The sequence below is a fragment of the Colias philodice genome, chromosome 1, assembly GCF_061535455.1.
Source record: "Colias philodice isolate Cphi_HAF_F1 chromosome 1, ilColPhil1 Martin Lab GWU primary, whole genome shotgun sequence".
Lineage (NCBI taxonomy): Eukaryota > Metazoa > Arthropoda > Insecta > Lepidoptera > Pieridae > Colias > Colias philodice.
In genome coordinates this window covers 1,809,853-1,832,019 of record NC_143086.1, presented here as the reverse complement: position 1 = coordinate 1,832,019, position 22,167 = coordinate 1,809,853, and the positions used below count along the sequence as shown (strand labels likewise).

The window sequence follows — 22,167 nt, the reverse complement described above, 5'->3', positions numbered from 1 at the left end:
ATTCGTTCAAAACATCTATTGTATACAAAAATGCACAATCTATTGAGCATCTGATCTTTTTGAACTTGATAAATATCGTCTTAAGTATTTACTTTGTTAAATGTTTTGAAAACAATTTCTTGTCTTCAAAAATCTTAAAATATAATACAATTATATGCAAATAATTTAAAAATATAATTTTTTTAAACAGACCTTAAAATGCCTTTACTACCTATAACTTGTAGCTGCTAAACCTTTTAATGAAAATTTTAAATTGATTGTATCAAATATGATGAAGTTGTGCATCTAAGGTTTGATTCATAATGTATCTTTCTAATATTCTATTTTATTCTTAATTTCACTGAAAACAATATTTCGCAAAATCGTATCCACATACGTGAACATAATATTTTGTTTTTGTCTTTCCAGGATGCAGGCAAAAAGTAATCTTTGTGTACATAATATCTGTCAACGTATTGTTCCATTAGATTAATTAGTCTGAGAACAGGATTTTATTGAGTTTTTCTTCTTTTCTGTACGTTTTTCTGTTTCAAAACCACGTCTAGTATCGTCATATTTTACATACTTTCATAAACATTAAATTATTTAACAAATGTTAAAGGAATCAATAACGTTAAGCTTTTTAGCAATCAATAAAATCTCGGAAATATTCCTACTTGAGTAATAAAATAGTTTTTGTAGTAGCAGCCATAATAAGGGTACACCATAGTCCATAATGTTACGAGCTTATGATCCTTTTAGCTTATTTTATCTCTAGCCAGGTACATCTCACTTCCTTCTTCGAATATTAATTACGCTTCATACATTTATACCAATTCTATTTAATGTTTATAACTTTCGCAAGTTCTTAAATCAAAGAAGCAACGTTTCGAGGTGAATGAAGTCCTTCTCTTTTGAATCATGAATGTGATAATTTTATTCCTATAACAGCCAATTTTTCGAACCGCACCGGTAAATTGGTTTTCGTGTCGACAGTTAGATTCAGTTGAGGGTCTTCGTGAACTCATTTTATGTACCTATTTACAATTTTTTTTACAATAATAGAATTATTTGTTTGTCGAGTCGTTAATTATCAAAGTCTTATAAATCTCAATATAATATTATTAAACATTCTTTTTTACGTTAGATCTTATTGGAATCTTTATTCAAGGGTTATTATGAATAATTATCCATAATTAAAACTACTAAGACCACAATAATACGTCTTTAAAAACATTTAATTAAAAAAAGTATAAGGCCTAAAACGGTATCATTTCTTAGGTATCAATATCAGATTACTATACAATCAAGTCATTTGATAACGGAACGGATCGACATTGATATATCCTGCCTAATTAGTCAGCATCCGATAGATTTCATATGCTGTGCAGGATAGTATTTCTCATCTATATTCAATGTAACTTGGCCTATGAGTTACAGCAGCTATAACTCATGCGTACATATTAAGGTCATTTTTGGTTAAATGATTTTTTTAATAGGAAACGATGCATTCGAATCCCGCTCCGTGATCGATGTATTTATATTCTGTAAAATATTCTCATTTATAAATCATTTTTTAAAACCAAATAAAATATACAGACACCAGTGGTGGTTTCCCATCGGAAATCATGGGATCCCATACCCTCATTACTTGCACGGAATTAGGAGTTTTAGCACAGATTAGAGAATAGTTACTTCGTAAGTTTTAGTCAGTTATAATAAGAGTCCGACATAACCGCCCTTCTGCCCTCGACGACGTAACAGAGTATTCATGTAGAATTTCCTCACGTAATAACTGTCACCTATTACGCATTATGGCTGTAGGTACTTATTGTCAGCTAATCCATCTAGTAACTACTACGCATTATGGTACCTACTATAGCAATCTGCAAGACTAGTTATAGTTCGAGTCCAAGAAGTAAGATCAAAATTAGATTTCACAGCTAGATTATACTATTAACATGACGTAAGCTCTTTAACCTGGAACACGTGAGTGCACTCTTGCTGGCGCTAATGTTCTTCAGGATTCCGGTTTATCCAATTTTTCAGTTCCAAGTATAACACGATTGGAGAAGTGTCAAGCTTAATAACTGTTTTTATAGAAATACGAACAGGGTAATAAAATATACATTCTATACATTTATTCAGAGGTGCGAGCACGAAAACTACGTTAATATTAAAGTATTCGTATTGTCAACCAGAACATTTGCATTTGAATTATAATATACAATAATATAATGCCGTGTTTAAAGTAACAATTTTTAATATGTACCTATTAATGACGTCGGTGACGATACTAATACTTTTTGTACCCGCAACTTCCTTCCGCGTACGATGAAACTTTGGAACGATTTGCCACCTGCGGTGTTCCCGAACAACTACAACATTGGGGCCTTCAAGAAAGAGCTTATATTTTGTCCATAAAAGGCCGGCAAAGCACCTGTAACACTTCTAGTGTTACAAGTGTTTATGGGCGGTGGTGACCACTTAACATCAGGTGGCACACCTACCCTTTTACTTGCTCTGACATAAAAAAAATACTTAGCTTTCGTGCTCGCGCTTCAAAAAAGTGTCGCACAAAAGTGACACAGGCATCAAAAAAGTGTCACAAGCTCGGGATTTACAAAGAAGCAAGCATGTTTTATACAAATACGAGCAGGATAGTAAAGATCCCGTTTATTCTAGGAAAAAGTGTCTCAAGCAAGGGAGGCTGAGGAGGTCCGCATGCTGGACATAGAACTGCTTCACCAGCGGGCGATTGGGGCCGAAGAGGAGCAAATTAAAAGAGAGGTAGGCATTTGTAAATTAATTAGACTTACGGCCGGTTTCTGAATTGAATTGACATAATAACGCATTAAGAACGTCTCAAACCATACCATTCAGTAACTGCTGATATACAAACAGCCGATTTCTGAATTGTGAATTGATTTTGGAAAGCTTATGTCAGTTACAAGAAAATAATTAAGCGCCATTTAAGTACGGTTTGAGACGTTCTTAAGTCTTAACGTCAAATACTCCACTAAATACGTAATTTTACTGTCCGACATTTTACTTTTCCCTATTCCGGATGGTTTTTTGAGTTTACGAGTCGCTGTAGGTATAATTGTTTTCGAGTGCCCACTTGCTTGGATTTTACTCTTTTTATTGCATATGCCAATTGAAAGCAAGCTCTTGTTTTACTTTCTTTTAGCTGGCAATAAGATTTGAGAAGTCGGTATTGTTATTTTATATACATTGACCAAGCATTGACCTATAACTATTATCTAAGTAAGTGTTGGTAAGTTAAAGTTCCAGTGGGAATAGATTTAGCTCCTCGTCACCGATTAAAATAAATAAGTGAAACACGCATTTTAAATCTCTTACGGAACTTTACTTTTTATTATAACGAAGTAATATAATATTTCACCTTCTATATTTTTACTCGTTTCTTGTAAAATGCGAAAACAATCATTTATGATAGCATTATACCGCCATACTTCCTTGAACTGTACCGCACTGATCCGAGTAAAGACGGACAGGTGCACAAGCAATTCATCGGTTTTTTCATGCCAAACCGGACCGTAAAAAATCGGAATGCCGGACAGTAAAATTCCTTGTAGTGCACAAGCGCCCTAAAGCGGCTGTTAGAAGGTTGATAGACATTCATTTATTTGGCACCAAAACAAAAATACATTAAAGCAAAAAATCTAATAGTCAGGATCAATACAAATGTAACACTATAATTATGAAAATACAAATGTATCGATGGAATGCCGAAATGGTCCCCACATCAGCAAACGTTACAGACAAAGTTTTTTTATTTTTTATTGTATGATAGGGAAGCGCTTGACCACGATCTCGCCTGATGGAAAGCTGAGATGTGGCCTAAGGTGGAGCGCGCTTCCCTAGAAAGTACCCGTTCACTCTTTTCTTGAAGACCTCCATATTGTACTCGTCGGGGAACACAGACTCAGGAAGCATGTTCCAGTCCCTCGCGGTTCGAATGAAGAAAAAGTTTCTGTAGTTAACACTGCTTTTCAAGGAGGATCGTTGAAGAACTTACCAGTCGCTCGAAGGCGACCTGCAAAGAAAAAGCAACAAATTAATATAATAGCAATAAATTTATGGGAAGAAAGAAGAAAGCCATTATATATTGCACTATAGGAATATTGCGAATGAAGAGTTTTCATTTTTTCATACTTTGTGTGTTTTCCTTGAATATTTTAATCTTTATCATAATAATTGGAAAGTAATTTGAACATTATAGGCTGTCACCAACCCTCATGCAACCGATGCAAAAAAGTATTCAGCTTCTCACCACTAGATGTCACTGTTTCCAGCAATCTGATTGGTTCCCGCGCTTTATGAGTGACACACTTTACCCTGATTGGTTTAGAAAGTTCTCTTGTAAGGTCAATGTCAATGGCAATATTGAAAGCGATGTACAGTGCCACAAACTTAACTGACCCGGTGGCAAAAACTGGAACTACGTGCCGCCTTTTGGAAATGTCACATTTTCACAGACTTTTCATACGGAATATTTTGTATAAATAAAATACTTTTTATGTTGCGTTCAAACAAACAAAATCTTCAGCTTTATAATATTGGTACATCAATAATCTATTTAGACAACATGAAAACTATAGATGAAAACAGATGTCAAAATACACTACAAAGTGTTTCAGTTACATTGACACAGACGATCCAATACATCTACCAAATTCAATTATACAGATGATTACAGTGCCACAAACCACCACAGAGTGACACCGTCACCGGGTCAGTTAAGTTTGTGGCACTGTAATCATCTATAATTGAATTTGGTAGATGTATTGGATCGACTGTGTCAATATAACTGAAACACTTTGTAGTGTATTTTGACATCTGTTTTCATCTATAGTTTTCATGTTGTCTAAATAGAGTATTGATGTACCAATATTATAAAGCTGAAGATTTTGTTTGTTTGAACGCGCTTATCTCAAGATCCGATTTGAAAAATTCTTTCGGTGTTGGATAGCCCAATTATCGAGAAAGGCTTATATAATATCATCACGATAAGACCAACAGAAGCGGAGCCGCGGAGCGCAGCTAGTACAGTATAAACTTTATTTGATCACTCGTTTGTTGTTATATTATGTAGGGTAGTTTGAAATTTACTAAATAACAACACTGTGTGGTACATATGAAGATAAAAATATTAATTAAAAAAACAATACATAATATTCATCATCATCATCATCATTCCAGCCTTTCAACACGTCCATTGCAGGACATACGCCTCCCCCAAAGATTTCCAAAACGACCGATCACCAGCGGCCTGAATCCAGCGGCTCCCCGCCACTTTGATCAGGTCGTCTGTCCATCTCGTTGTAGGCCGTCCCACATACTAACTACCTACATAATATGCAGAAGAAGCCCTAAGAGCCAAGTTATACCCACTAAGAAGCCCTTCGAATCATCATAATTGATTAGAAAGATTATGTTATTACCATCATCATCATCATTCTCATCAGACCATAATATACGATCCCACTACTGGGACACGGGCCTCCTATGAAAATAATTCCTTAACCCTAATCACCAAAATAAATGTATCTATATTCTACACATTCACATATCCATGCATCTATAAAATGGCTGCCTAATAAACTGCCGAAAAAATTCCATCAATAAAATGGTATTAAATATTCCTCTTAGAGAAATACTGCGAAAAGGATACTTTTAAATTACGTCGTAGTTAATTGTACCAGGAATTTTAAATCCCGTCTTTATTGGAAATACTCCTACAGGAAAATCGCTGAAGACAATTATATTATCTATTCGAATAAAAATATAATGGAGAAGTTTACTCATGTTGAAAATATTATATTCACCATAACAGTATTAAAATATAGATCAAAACTAATCAATAGCCGAAAAAAAAAATTGAAATCCATCAATAAATGACTGAGATATATAGATTACTAGAGGTCCCCCCGGCTTCGCCAGTGGTACATTATTCGCAATAAAAGGTAGCCTATGTCCTTTCTCGGGTATCAAAATATCTCCACACCAAATTTCATGCAAATTGGTTCAGTAGTTTAGGCGTGATTGAGTAACAGACAGACAGACAGAGTTACTTTCGCATTTATAATATTAGGTAAGTATGGATTAAAGTTTACATATTTTTGCACGAAACATCTGTGGACTCTTGCACAGATATGTTTTATTTTACTTAAATTTTTATAATTTATCAAAAAAAAATTTTAGTAAACTTCTACATTATTGAAATAACAAACAATTCTATAAAATGTACTAATTAAATCAAACAAATTAATGAGGTATTGAAATTGATACGGATGTTTATTATTCGTAACTATGTTTGTTAAATGAAATGTAAATTATCGGAAGCGTTATGAGAGGAAAGTGTTCAAACTTCAAACTCAAACTCAAACATTCGAATCGTCATTACATTCTTTAAATTTACCACCGATTCGGAAAGCTGCAGTATCTATGGAGAAGAACCGGCAAGAAACTCCATAGTTGCTCTTTTAAAGTCATGTCCATATACAATATAATTTTACATTACATGTTACTTACATCTAACTACATAATATTATATATTATCATAATATGCCAAAGAACTGTCCTGTTATTCTTACGCGACAACCCTCCATGGATTTTCATCTTCCATATATTCCTTAATGCTGTAGTAGGCTCTCTGAACTAATACATTTTTTAAATAAGTTTTAAATTTAACACTACTAAACTATTTAATACTATGAGGAATTCTATTGTAAAAACGTATACCTTGGCCCATAAATGAATTTTTAACTTTAGCTAACCTATAAAATGGCATTTCAATTTTATTTTTTTGTTTGTTTGTAAAGTCAGCATTATTTAAAAGAATGCTGACATACATTTCCTGCTAGTTAATTAAGGATAATATAAGAACAGTCCTCCTGTTTGTGTAGGTACCTAAAATGTTTTATGTTTAGTTGGGCCATGGACTAATAATGGTTGGGCTAACATCAGGAACAGGATTTATAATAACAACATGTCTGAATTATACTTTTAAGAAATAGCTCTGTTTAATTGGTGCATGCTGTGTTAACCTTTAATTATTTGTTACTTTCGGCAAGAACATATTATTATCTTGATGCATGTAATATTTATATTGTAAGAATCACTGTAAACAAATGTTGGTTGACCAAATAAATAATATAAAAAAAAACAGGATTTGTGGTCATTTTGTGCTGACTGAACTTTTACGGCAAGATGGGAGTGTATACAACTGTTAGTATTTTAGCTATGTATTTTAGTATCCGACTTCATCGTCTTGTCTGAATAAATAAATAAAATAAAAAGTATTCTGGTATATCAAATAAATCTATATTCACATATCAACAACATCTAGATCCATCTATATTATCATCATCATCATCAGCCTTTTGTTGTCCATTGCTGGACTCTCCATCTATGAATTATTAATTTTCTTCTACAGTGCAATTAAATTTAAATTTAATTTAATGTTAAATATAATTTAATAATAAGCTTAGTATGGGATCAGATCGTGCCGTGTGTGAAAATTGTCCTGAAATACAATATTATAATATCGGTATAATACAAAAATTGAGAAAACATTGTTGTTTTATAAATAACGAATTGTAAAATATGCAGGGATTTTTGTTTTACTACGGTAAGTATATCAGATTTCACGTAACGTCCGGGGCATTAACGGCCACTATACCACCCATGAACCAAGACCCAAGCCAACCGCGTCAGTCCAATATTTGGTCTGTTGAAAAAAACTCAACTATATATATAGCATTTATAAATATAAATTTATAAAGAATAGAAAAAATTCGATCACGAGTCGGGACTCGAACCCGCCCGTATATATACATACTAGCTGCTCCGCGCGGTTTCACCCCCGTGGCTCCACTCCTGTTGGTCGTAGCGTGATGATATATAGCCTATAACCTTCCTCGATAAATGAGCTATCTAACACCGAAAGAATTTTTCAAATCGGACCAGTAGTTCCCGAGATTAGCGCGTTCAAACAAACAAACAAACAAACAAACTCTTCAGCTTTATAATATTAGTATAGATATAGCAGTCAATTTTATAGTCCTTTTAGTAAGTAAATCTTTTTTTTTTTCATAGCATTTACTGCGATTTGTCTTTTACTAATTCATCCCTCTACTTATTAAACCTTCATTATAATGCAAAACTAATTATTAATAAAAATAAAATTGCATAGGATTCGCACCTTGATGTAGTATTTTCCATAATCGGATTAAACTTCAATTAAGTTTTACATCTTATAATAAAATGCAATGGAAAAACAATGTTATAATATGTATTTCACAACAATTTTGCAAAATCTTAAATAAGCTCATTAAAGACTTATTGGAAACTACATTGTATTTTATTTCACAAGAAATATCGGTTTTGTTGATAATAATCTATTAATATACTAGCGGTCCGCCCCGGCTTCGCCCGTGGTACCTACATGTTTAAACTATCCTATCTCTCAAGTTGGATCGAACTGCATAATATATGGTGTGCGAATTTTATTATAATCGGTTAAGTGGTTTAGGAGTCCATTGAGGACAAACATTGTGACACGAGATTTATATATATTAAGATAAATACACTCCTTTTACACCTACGCCTTCTACCAATTAACTGCACTTGATGTTATCCATTATTTTAAAACGATTTCAAAAAATACACTAAGAAGGTTCTTATGTAGAAAAAGCACGAAGAAGGGACAATAGAGCAGAACAACATCTACCGGAGATAGCTTGATAATGAGTTAACAAAATACAGCGTATGTGAAAACCCAATACAGTTTCTGTACAGATCCCTTGTCTATAAAAATTAAAAAAGTATGGTTAAGCTTTGTTTCTCACAGCTCTGTAACTGTAGTATATTGTGTCTTATTGCCTTTGTAAGCTTACATTTTAATTATTCGTATCTCTTTGGACATATTACTCAGGTATTATTTGATGGAAGTCGGAGATGGGATTATAACATGCGAAGGGCGTATCCAAAAATCTCTTTTGTGAGATTCTAAATTGAATTGAAGCCGTTGTGTCATGGGTAGTGTATACGAGTAATGTATTGTAGGTAGGTGCGTTTCCATGAATTTCAAGGTTTCAGTTTCAGGCTACTCGTATTATAAAATGAAATGACGTTGAACTCACCTACCGATTGTTATCTACTAGATAGTGCTTAAACATCCATATTCCTTTTATTTTCTTACTTGTTTCAAAGATACAGGATACTTGATACTACCTCTAAATTATTATAAGCACTTCCCATATGTTTTATAGCTGATCTCATAGCACAAATCACGTGAGTTTTCCAGCAAAACCAATTTAAATCAGTCATAACTCTTTATTTGAAATAAGAAAATACATATTATTTTTAACAAAAAAACTAAATCTCCTTCAATTACAATGGAAGAACAAATTGAAAATGGGATCACACGGGACGCAAAAGCGTTCAAATAAAAAAAGTTTTATTAAAATCAGTTCACCTAGACGAACAGACCAAAAAAAGAAATACAGTTATTTTTGAAGTCAGATGAAAATTAGTGTGCAATAATTCAGAACAATTTCATTAAAACATTACTTTATGTAATATTTCATTATAAATTACATGACTCTCCCCTTACAGGTTCCATTTTTGTTGTCAAAATTAATTAAATGACAATAACAGATTTCGACAAAGTCCTTTGTAATTAATTAGCAGCTTTCTGACTGCGACATCGCCCGCGGTGTTTAAAACTAAACGGTATAATATAATATAACTAACCCTCGAGAACCATGGCACGTTGCATGGAACAGTATTACAATCCCCATAAGCCCCATGGTATGTCCCCAACCATTGGTCGTTTTTGAATTAGACAAGACAGATAGAAAGATAGACGCGGGAATGACTTTATTTTATAGTTAGAGATAATAATTGTTTGAATTATAACGAACTTTTTCAGAAGATTTCAAACCACAGTAAAGGTTAACTAAATTATTCATTAATCAATTTATATTTTCCGTGTTATCTAAACATAGCCAAAAACTCCTCATCATTGCACTAACTATTGCTTAGGGTAGGATACACGTGTAACAAATTTTAGCATGTGTGATGTGCCAGTTAGGTGGGCGAGGTAAAACTCAATTTAGGAATTTGATTGTCATTCGACAGCTGTAGACTAAAAAATATTGGTAAAAATGTCGGTGTTGAATTTTAGCTGGACATTGATTTTATTAAAGCATGACTGTAGTATCGAAAAATGAAATAATGTTAAAAATAAAAAAAACTAAACAGCCTTTAAATTGTCAGAATTAGACAAAACTTTAATGGGGTTAATTGGAAGGCACCAGCTTTAAATAAAAAAAATCATCTAAATTGTTTCACCCAGTCGAAAGTTCTGAGTTCTGAGTTATGTTCTAAAAAAAATACAGTCAAATTGAGAATCTTTGAAGTCTTTAAAGTTGAAGTTCTTAAACTTTAGAAAATTACCATTCCTTTGTTTGGAAGATAACAATAGCAAGTAGCAACGTAGTACTTAGGTAATTACATAAGTACTATCACATGTTAAACTTTCGAGAAACAGCGAATACGAGCTAATCGTGCGTATTGATATTCGACCCGTGCGTGTCACATTCGTTAAAAGCACCTGTTACACGTAATATATTTACTGTTTATCATTTGGTATATTGAACGTGTTTATCAATATTTTTTTTTAATTTAGTTAATATTGTTTTAAACATCGTGGTATTTAAAACAATATTTTTAACGAGCCTCGCCCGCGGCTTCGTCCGTGTACTCAAAGAAAAAGCACAGCAAAGAGTGCTCGTTCCCCCCCCCCCCCCCCCCTTTTACAGATCGATGTCAATGTTTTGTTCCTAAATAAACGATTTTTATTTTATTTTAATGGGCAGCGTGTTAAAGAAATATGAAATATTCTAAAGACATTTCCTTTTCTTTCTCGTTGTAGATTTTCTCTATCGGCGGTATAAAATGCTATAAATCATTGCGGCAGCTTCGCTACGCTTTTTCTATTTTATAAAATAAAATGTTTTTATTAAATGGCAATCGATCCCCGACTCTTTCGATCTGGAGTCGAAAGCTCTACCCACTAATGAATATACCACCTCTCCAACCTTTTTCTGCTTTAAAAATGTTATAATAAGATTATCTAACATCTTAAAAGCAATTATAACGAATGAAAATATTCAATTTACATAAGCTTTTATCCGTGTAAGAGGGATTTTAAACTAATATCTTTATGGAAAAATATTGTACAACCTTACTAGTGTTCCTTTTGAGGTATTAAATACGTGTCTTTTTGACGTCCATAGCAAAGCTGATCAAGAATATCAATCCATTTTCATATAGAAACTGTATTATTATAATGAAGTGAAATATTACGAGTTGTAGCTGCAATAAGTAAAACAAAATTTAATTCCAATTAATAAATATTGTGGATCTTAAAAAGGTGGATGTAAATTTGCTCGTGCAGTTCAAAATAATGTTGATTATTTAACCTAATATAACAGAACTACAACTTTCATCCGGACAGAACTCAAACTACTTTCGTATAATTTACATAGATTCTCACAAAACGATCAATATGAGGTCTTATTAGTCAATTTCTGTAGATAATTTAAGATAAATATTAAATATTCTTTCGTCATATTTCAAAATTACATTAATTGTTCTCGCAACTCGAGTTCTAACACACGAACAGCAAGTTGTGAACGGCCTAGGCCACATGTCGACGGCAGTCGGCGGCACGTCGGCGGCAGCAGTTAATATGTCGACGGCTTGCCGTTCGTCTGTTAGAACGCTAACATCGATTAACAAAATAGTTAGAATGTGTTAGAAAAACAATCTTTTTTTAAAAGTGAAACTTTTATTACATCGTCTCAAACTTTTTGGCCTGTGTAGCGCATGTCGCGTGTATCGCGGCTGCCGAGTAGGTATACCTACTCGGCAGCCGACCGTCACGCGACATGCGCTACACAAACCAGTGTTCGGAACCGTTCGAACAGTTTCACTTTTACCGTGGTTTCATAAAACCACACAACATTTTTTAAATCAAATGCTCTATAATTAAATTAATTTACCTAATTCAACAATGCATTTCGGAGATAATTCTTCATATGACTTTATAGTGACACTAATTTTCCCTTCTAGAGTGACCTAAGAAAAGCCAGTCTCACCCTCCTAAAGCTGCAATCCAGTACCAGCATAAGCGACAACGAAGAGATCAGTATACCACTTCTGGGACCATGCAAAGGTAAGGTACACACTCCACTTAGAACATGTTAGACTTTAGAGCAAGATATCTTACCTCAAACAACACCATAATCGCATAGCTACTTCTCTATGATACTTGTCTCAAAAGATAATCGTAATTTGGTAATTAACAGATTAGTAGTAAGCTAGTAAGTTGATTATAATATATTTTTATGTGATTCACAGAACTCCTCTTGTAAACATCATGAAATCACAAAGCTCTAAAGTCCTTACAAATTCCAACTAAAGGGAAAACATTCTAAGAAATAAGCAGCCGTTTGTTTTGACAACTTTGCACTGTGCCAACGATTAAGAAATATGTTAATTCATACGTAAAGACTTCGAAACTTCTAGAAAGATTCCATACTCGTATTGTGTAGTGCACTGTGCAATCGCGAAACTTTTCCTCTTGTAAAATCATACTTGTCATACAGTGTATTTTGATTCTAGTACCTATATGATGTGTAATATAATTGTTAGAAAGGGGTTTGGCCCAGCCAACTTTACCTAAACCCCTTTCTAGTTGGTGTTTAGTTGGTAATGAAACTTGGATATTTTAAAAGAGCAATATATTGTAAGCAAAAGTTATTTTGGACACAAAGTTCCCAAACCTCTTTCTTTTTTCAGTTAGTTAGTTAGTTGTTAGTGCATTTTGCAAACAAAGATGCATAGTATACCTATTTGTAGTTGTAATTTACTCTCTTAAATTAGTGTGTTGTGTTTAACTCTTAATTGATTCGTATAACGTATTTATTTACCCACCTCTACTAGTAAACTCAACGCCTTGTAAGTGACTTAGTAGTTAAATTACAGGTTCACTTTATCCCTAAGTGTTCTTATTAGATATGATCTAAGTGGTCACGGGTTAATCTTATAAGTGCCGACATCCGATCCCCATATGAAAGGGCTTCGGGTTGTTAATGAAAACGGCCTTTGAACTAAAATTACAGGCATTGTAACCAGAAATTCTATTAATCGAAGCAAATTGTTATCGATTATTGATACGCAAACCGTGTGTGAGCTACAATATGGCAAAGAGAAACAATTTTAAGGCCATATAGGCTTAACCATATTAATTTGGATTTAATTCAACATTTGCTCTTCAAGTTGTAAAAGAAGTACTTGTTACCACTAAGTCTTGCAATTTTTTTTTTTCTGTTTGCATCGAGTATATATGTTCTGTGGTTTGCATCAACACTAAATAAGAAGCCCGATATTATTGGATAAAGCCTAATTCACATTCAATCATACAAGTAATTATTCTCTTGATACTCTCTGATGACAGCATTTTATAGTTTAGATTTTTTAAAGAAACACTTAGTTTCTATAGATCGAAACAAAAATAAAAAAAAGCTAAAACTAGCGAATTATGTGCTTCTTTAAAAAATCTAAACTATCAATCATACATCTTCAAACAACATTATTCTCGTTATATTCTGACTGACCGCGGTAGGCTTAGTTGGTAGTGACCCAAACCAGAGGTTGTGGGTTCGATTCCCACCCAGGGCAAATATTTGTGTGATGAACATAGATGTTTGCTTTGTGTCTGGGTGTTAACGATCTCTGGTTTCAATAACACAAGCGAAAGCTTAGAATGGGTTCAGATCGTGCCGTGTGTGAAGATTGTGCTGAAACATTTATATTCGTGTGATTCAACAGAGAAATCAATGGAGAGCGTGGTCAGCCGTGAGACGCCTTGCTTCACTACCGGCAAGGATCTCAGAGCGTGGAGGATGTCCGCCAACGATGTGAGATCACGAGCGAGTCTCATACGAGTGTCTTCTTATCCCATGTAAGATTTAGATATATACATTAAAATGATGATGATGAGTAGCTTGAAATAATGGAATGGACATTACAATTAATCTACTGATATTGAAAGTGAAAAATTGCAAGCTTTTTGGAAAATATTCTTGTACTTAAGTGTGAAAATATAATATATTACATAGGTATTCATTTATTCCATACCTGGGCTTTTAAATACCTTTCTACCTAATACTTACAGAATTAATAATTATTAACTCAGGCCCCGGAATCACAGACACAATAGAAAATCTATCGGGCCGTTCGATGCTCAATGGGATAAATTACAATATTTAAAAAAAATATACAATATAAAGTATTCCTACCTATTTTTAAACCTACTTGGAATTTATTCATCTGTTACTTAGTTGAAAACATGCAGTCTAATTAAATTACAGTTTAAAACCTATATATGTATTTTAGATACCTACATATTTCAACTCTTGTAGAATGCAAACATAAGAAAATATTACAGTTACCTGTTTAGTTTGTGGCGTATGCAAACATTCGTTTGATCGGAATCCTGAACGAATTTTGAAGTTTTTTTCTCACTTGAACTACATATAGATTTTATGAACGTGCTGATAATTATAGGTGTATTGAGTTACTTAATGGGAATAATAGTATAAATGCGAAAGTTTGTATTTGTATGTGTGTGTAAGTTTGTTACTCTTTCACGCAAATACTACTGAACCGATTACAATGAAATTTAGCACACATATTACAGAGGGTAACTTGGATTTATCCCGGAAACCCCACGGGAACAGGAACTATGCGGATTTTTCTTTGCAAAACGCGGGCGAAGACGCTTGCGAAAGGCATATAAGTGAAGATATATAAGTGAAAAAGTAAAGTTCCGTGTCCCCTTGTGGGAATGGGACAGATGCATTATACATATTCTGTTTCATTACATAAAACCGTCGTATACAGGTTTAAAAAATTGTACTTCATTTTAAAATAGAGTTATTTTACGTAAACTAGGTAATATATTATTTCACACCTGTGCTTTCACATAGTTAGAGATCAATAATTCTTCGTTCGTGTGACAATTTCCCATACTTATATGGAAGGCAACTTTACAATATAATTGAATAATATCGGCAATTTGATAAAAAGAGTTTGACTTCATATTTTCCCACCTTTTATTTCTTAGTTTGGACAAGTTTATCTACTTAAATCAGATTTTTTTTGGTAAAATTGGATCACTTCAAATCTCTTAAACCCAAGAAAGTGGTAAAAGACATGTGTAGGTATAAAACTTATGGTTCTATATTATATAGGGTTAAAAACTGAACACTGTTTGAAACGAAACAAGAAAGGTATTCGTCATAAAAAAGTCCGATCTCACTGTGGAATTCAAATATCGATACCGCGATTTGTACATTGAAAATCGTATTATTACACTGGTCTGTTCTATAGACTGTACCTACGAGCTTTCCACTCGCGGTTTCACTCGCGTTTTCAAAGAAAAACCCACATAGTTCCGTTCCCGTGGGATTTCCCGGATAATACCGAACCTATGTGCTAATCCAAGTTACCTTCTATATGTGTGCTAAATGTCATTGTAATCGGTTCAGTAATATTTGTGTGAAAGAGTAACATACATACACTGACATCCAAACTCACAAACTTACGCATTTATAATATTAGTGGGATAGGATAGGATTTTAATCGAGTACAAAGAAATTTTCACTACAATATTGATATGATTGAGCTTAATACATTGTCCACATGTGTGTGTACGTGTATCGACAGAATCTATAGTGATATTCCTGGAAACAACACAATTGAAAGTACCTACACCATGCGTCCTCTTGAATAGAAGGTTGGGTATAATTATTGAATATGCGCAGATTTGAAAGAGCCCTTGTTAGTCACAGCTGTACCTACTATTAGTATGCAATCAATAGATATTCTGGACGCAGTTTTGAAAGGAAATTTGTAATCACGTATCCGAAACCAAATATCAAACCTCATAATCATATCTCGAAATCATATCTCCAATTCCGACTATATCTACGCTTCTCATTAGACTAAACTTGATTTGTTGTAGCCATTGTTCTGTGTCCATTTGAGGCATGTGTAGAATGTAATGTGTATATTTGGGGCTCAACATTTGATACGATATTGTTTGAATTTACGTGGGTTTTGGATGGAAACCAACTTAGTGTTCTTGAATTTAATTATCGGGTGTATTTAGACCTCTGACTTCTATTGGTATGAATAGTTCTGTAATTTACTCCTTCATTGTGGTCAGCTTATAGCATATATTTTGGGTTTCTTTTATCAAGCATATCGTAATTATGTTTCACACAAAATATGTATGTTTTATTCCTGTAATAATACTTCGATTCTTGGTCAAAACTGAAGATCCAGTTAAAGGTAAACAATAATAAGCTACCATGGTCTAGGTGGAACTCAAATTGCACACGGACCGTGATTGATTGGAGCCTGAAGACTGGGTAAAATTTACAAAAAGTAAGTTGTAAGATTGAAGGAGGAAACATCATCAAGACGACTCTGAATTTACTTCTGCAAAGTTCCCTTTCCCATCCTGAAAAAATATACGTGTTTTTCAATCAGAGGCATTCCTCGGTCATTCCCCACCGAAAATCGTAACACAAAAACCTAGTATAAGTTCATAAAAATGTTTTCAAGGCTCGTTTATCACCTACATTGCACTTTATCGGTTAAAATCGATTAGTTTAATATTTAAAGACTCAAATCGATTGTACCTTACGATACAAATGTAAAGTTTATACGCCAATACACATTAGAACGATGACTTAATTGAAATGTAGCAAGTAACTTTGATTCACTTCCCGGTAACCGATTGTGCTGAAATTTTGTATACGTAATACGTATGTAAATTGGATAGCGATGAAACATTATCATGACATAGAGCTGATTTGATGATGGAATCGGAAGGTGGCCATAGGAACTTAGTAATATATTGACTCAACTTTATCGAGATTGGGCTCGTAACTCGTTTGATTAGAGTGTTGAAAAATACACTGAAAAGTATTAAAATAGAAATAACTGCGTTAAAAACAACCGACTTCAGAAACGAAAAAGTACAAAATAAAAAAGATTTGATATCATTAATTACTACATATTATTTAGATGTGCTTTTTATTAAATAGGTTTGAAGTCGGTGCCGAACACTTAGTATTAAGCCCGTGCACCAACTATCGAAAATCTACCTATATCTAATGCCATCTGTTGTTGAATAGCCGATTTTTTTTGAATTTGAAAATTTTCGAATTTTCTGAGCAAAGAGAAACAAAACAGCTCATATACCTAGGGATGTTATACTTATATAAACCGTTAAATCGTGCGTTAGGGTACATATTGAAATGCTGAATTTATTATCTACCTAAGTCAGTTTTTAGTCAAATTGAGCTGCCCAATAAACAAATATAGCACTTCTATTTGTTTTTCATGTTCTGTGTTTTTACGGTTGATGACATTAATGATAGTATGTAATCTAAACTAATATTAAACGATGAGGATTTTGATTTTTACAAGCATGTAAGATCACATAAACATGATAATGTAACTAAACAAACAAAATATGTAAAACGACAATTAAATTTACCTTTTAAACATGTAAGTAACACACAGAAGCTGGCAGCAGTACTTACCTACGAAACAACGCTGTTGATAACGCTGTAATAAATTGTAAGAGTTTCGTTCAAATTCCAGAGCATTGAGTTACTATGTACTAGGTACTAGAGAGGCCATCGCTACTACACTATTTGTAACACTAGTTAGAGTCAAAACCAATTTTTTTGTTACATTGATTGATTTTAATTGATAAGTTTATTCATATTTTTTAAATAAGATAAACAATATTTATTTGTTACATTGATTGGTTTTAATTTATAAGTAATATGAGGCAGAATATCTACAAAGTGTATGACTCACTAGCCACCCGGCGCCGCCGCGCTTGTCGCACAGATTTTGTTCGTGGTGTCCTCTCTATAATAATACCTCAATGTTCCAGAGCAAATAATTTCATTATTTGTACGCACGCGTAACCCAAAAGGCAAATATCACGAATAACCATAGACTGCCACACAATCTGCACCCACGCGGAATCAATATCATGTTTCATTTGTTAATAAAATTGAAAACGCAAGACTCCCAAAATAGGTTTGAATTTACGGAATTTACATTCTGATATCAATGCTGTTGCTGTATGACATTTCTAGATTAAATTTTATTTGTAAGATTTCAGTAATAAAGTGTGTATCATACAAAATAGGAGTAGATAATTCGGGGAAATCAAATATCATATTTTAATATTATAAATGCGAAAGTAACTCTATCTGTCTGTTACTCAAACACGCCTAAACTACTGAACCAATTTTCATGAAATTTGGTATGGAGATATTTTGATACCCGAGAAATGACATAGGCTACTTTTTATCCCGGGAAAAAGACGCAATCCCGGAAATCCCACGGGAACGGGAACTATGCGGGTTTTTCTTTGACTGCGCGGGCGAAGCCGCGAGCGGAAACCTAGTATATATAATATAGAGATGTGGCTAGCTTAAAAATATTCAGATGTAATGGAATTTTTAATTAAGACAAAGAGAGGCTTTCACTAATTATTAAGATTTGTTAACGTAGTGATGTAAAAACAGAGTTAAATCTTATTAAAAGATTATTTTATTTTTCTTTTCTTCGGATGTACATTTCATTTGAATAAACTAATGGTAAATACTCAGAAATAAAGAAAGCTTATCATCCTATTACATAGTACTGACGATCTTTAAATAAATAACTTGTTTATACCATGCTAGACACAGTAACGAAAGACATAGCTCGACTGGTTATTAGTTTTAAAATCCCAATATTAAATAACTAATATAATAGGGGAGACCGAGGGGATTTGAAACAGAGGTGAGTTGAAACAGTCCCGATTTCTCGGAACTTAAAACCTTTAGCGATCTGGCAACGTCTTTTTTAACCACCTCCCGCCACCAGCTATCACGTCAGTTCACGCCGGTAGCGTCATTTGTGCAGTTTTGTAGTTCTGATTGACATGTGCCGAAAATCGCAAAAAGTAAGTATTTCACGATTTTTTACGATGCTTTTACTTTAATATTGGTTTTGTTTTTTGGGTTGAGTTATATACGTTTTAAAAACTTATTATCTATAGATTCTTGAAATATACTTGGTAAATTTGATTTCTGTGTATTTACTGCTTGATCGTGATTTGAGTAAAAATTGGGAGGTTTTTTCTCACCGAGGTGATTTGAAACAGACTGTTTCAACTCTCCTTGTTTTCAATTTAATATCTGATTATAGCTAAAAAGTACGAAGATTATAGGATTTGATTGTAGATTTAATGTGTTTATTTGTTTAAGCATGCCTACTGGAGGAACTAAAGCAAGAAAAAGATCAAAACCAGGCTGTAAAACTAAAAAGGTTAAGGTTGTCAAGAAAAGAAGATAGTGATGAAGAAAAATAGGAATCCTGCTGCATTTGCTGTATGGAATCATATTCAAATAACAGATCCAAAGAAAAGTGGGCTCAATGTCTGAAATGCCAATTGTGGACTCAGGCTCATGAAGCTTATGCTGGTGGAGAACATTGTTTTTGAAATTTTTTAAATTATTGTTCCTTAAATAGTTTATAGTAGGTACTGATTGTAATACTTAAAAAACTACTGATTATTAACTATTTTATGTCAAAGATTTAGTTTTATAAAAATGTAAAATATTTTGTTGATTTGACTGTTATTTATTTATTTATTTATTTATTTATTCTTCACTGTATAGGAAATACAAGATTAAGACGACACAAAATAAAAGATACAATCGGCATACAGTGGGCGGCCTTATGGCTATAAGCCATTTCTTCCAGGCAACCGTCGGGTAGAGGATAAAAATATAATAACTTCGGTAGTGTGAGCCAATAATTAACATGAGTTATAAATATTTGAATAATAAAATATATAGTAACACATATACATAAATATTACGTATAGAATATAATAATCACATACATACATACATACATATAAAAATATCATACACATACTTACAGATACAAACAGCAATACGATAATTACATAAATACTACAATTAGAGGGAAAGGAAATAATCTTTCAGCATTTTCTTGAAAGAGTTTATTGTTTGAGCACAACGAATTCTCTCAGGTAGGTTGTTCCATAAACGGATTGCAGTGACAGTGAAGGAGGAGGTGTAATATTTAGTCGAGTGTATAGGGAAACTAAGCAAAAGATTGTTGGAAGATCTAAGAGAGTAGGTATCAGTTGTAAGGAAGTTAAAATTAGATTTTAAGTAGGAATGGGAATTAGGACAGAAAAGAATAGAGTAGAGAAGTTTGAGGACATGAATATTCCGGCGTGAACGGATTGGCAGCCATTTAAGTTTCCTACGATACTCTGAAATATGGTCAAACTTTCGCAACCCATAAACAAATCGGATGCAAGTATTTTGGAGCCGTTCGAGTCGATTAAGCTGCTCTTCACATAAGTTTGTGTAACACGCATCAGCATAATCCAGTATAATGTTATTTTACTGTTATTTGCATGTCAATTTTTATTAATTTAAGGCCAGATTTTTCAATGCTTGGATAAAACTTATCCGTCCAATAAATTAGTATTACACGATAATATTAAAATGTCACGTAAACTGTCAAATACGGGCAATTAGAATACGTTTTTAAAATGGTAGTTTTATACATTATTCGTCGAATAAGTTTTATCCAAGCATTGAAAAATCGGCCCTTAGTGTTTATTATTTGTATTAGACCTACTTGACTGATATGTCATTAAAATATTACAAATAAAGGTCGTTGATCACTTGAAAATATAAGTTTTAATTAAAACCTTTGAATCAAATCAACATTTTTATTTTGCAGCTCCTAGTACTCCCCAGAATCATAATGTTTCAACTCTCCTCGACCTCTGTTTCATCTTACCTCGGTATGAGGGGAATTGAAACAAGTTGACTTGTTGCGATTAAGTCAATTTTTCACCATCATTTTTAACGCTTACCGTTTATTTATGCTAACCATTCGCAAGTGTATAGAATAACCTATCGATTGGTACCAGTACCATAAGATTTCTGATAATAGTATGAGTTATATTAAACAAAACGTGAAAATTGTTTCAACTCCCCTCGGTCTCCCCTACGAACTTTTCCAACTTAATATACCCTATATTGCATAAAATTGTTGAACAACTGTCTCGTTTTGTATTGAAAAGTTTGACACGACTGAATATGGACAACATAAATTTCTAACCTGCATTAATATATTTTAGTCAAACATATTTTTCCTCAGTGCTCCTTTAACAATCTCGAGTTGCATTACAAACATGGTAAGAAAAAGACAAAGAAGAAGCAAAACATAACAAGGAAATGAAAAGTCTTCATAATATTACAAAGCATTTTAATTAATTGGTTAAAATACGCAAAGCTGCATTTTTAAAAAAGAACAATATTTAATTACTGAGAGATTTAATTACAGAAATTATTATCTGTGTAAACTATCCGTGTTCTTTGTGAATACAAAGAACTCGCCGTAATCAATATCTTCATTAAATACAATTCCTGAATATTCCTCTCGAATTTGCTATAAATGAAACAATAGGTTGGTTGATGGTTCTGCTTGTAGTGGAGATGTTTACAACACACGGTTAAACTTAAAACGTTGTACTTATATTGAAAGTTAAAAGGATAAAATCTTATGAGCACCGTCCTATGGACGTTTTTCGTGCTAAAATGTGGACATTTTTGTTATAGACTACAAGCCGGCATAGGAAAAAAATATGGGTCAATTGAACCACCAGGGGACATATCTAGAACGATAGAAGAGCATAAAATAATAAGATTCATCACTATGCCGTCACTTGTAAGCTGTCCAACTGAGTGCAGATGAGAATTCAAAAGTACAGGTAGACTCGGTAAATTTTGGTCATATATTTTTGTACGGCATTCTTAACCATCGATAGATCCATTAAAAATAATAAGAAACCGCTCAGTGCCGTACAAAAATGGTGGTCCACCAAGTCGGAATTTTTATTTAATTTCCGAGAGTTACCGGGGGTAAATTTGGTCATTTGACCATGTACGGCAT

The 22,167-nt window shown here is 33.3% G+C and overlaps 1 protein-coding gene across 1 annotated transcript in view; it reads left to right on the top strand.

The window, feature by feature from the left end:
* The window catches only part of Hk (potassium voltage-gated channel subfamily A regulatory beta subunit hyperkinetic), a 44,761-nt gene that overhangs the window by 9,355 nt on the left and 13,239 nt on the right, over positions 1 to 22,167 (top strand). The window contains exons 3-5 of the mRNA XM_089695958.1: positions 2,665 to 2,769; positions 12,148 to 12,250; positions 13,909 to 14,041. Of these exons, the coding sequence (XP_089552084.1) occupies positions 2,665 to 2,769; positions 12,148 to 12,250; positions 13,909 to 14,041 (341 nt within the window). The remainder of the gene's footprint in view (positions 1 to 2,664; positions 2,770 to 12,147; positions 12,251 to 13,908; positions 14,042 to 22,167) is intronic.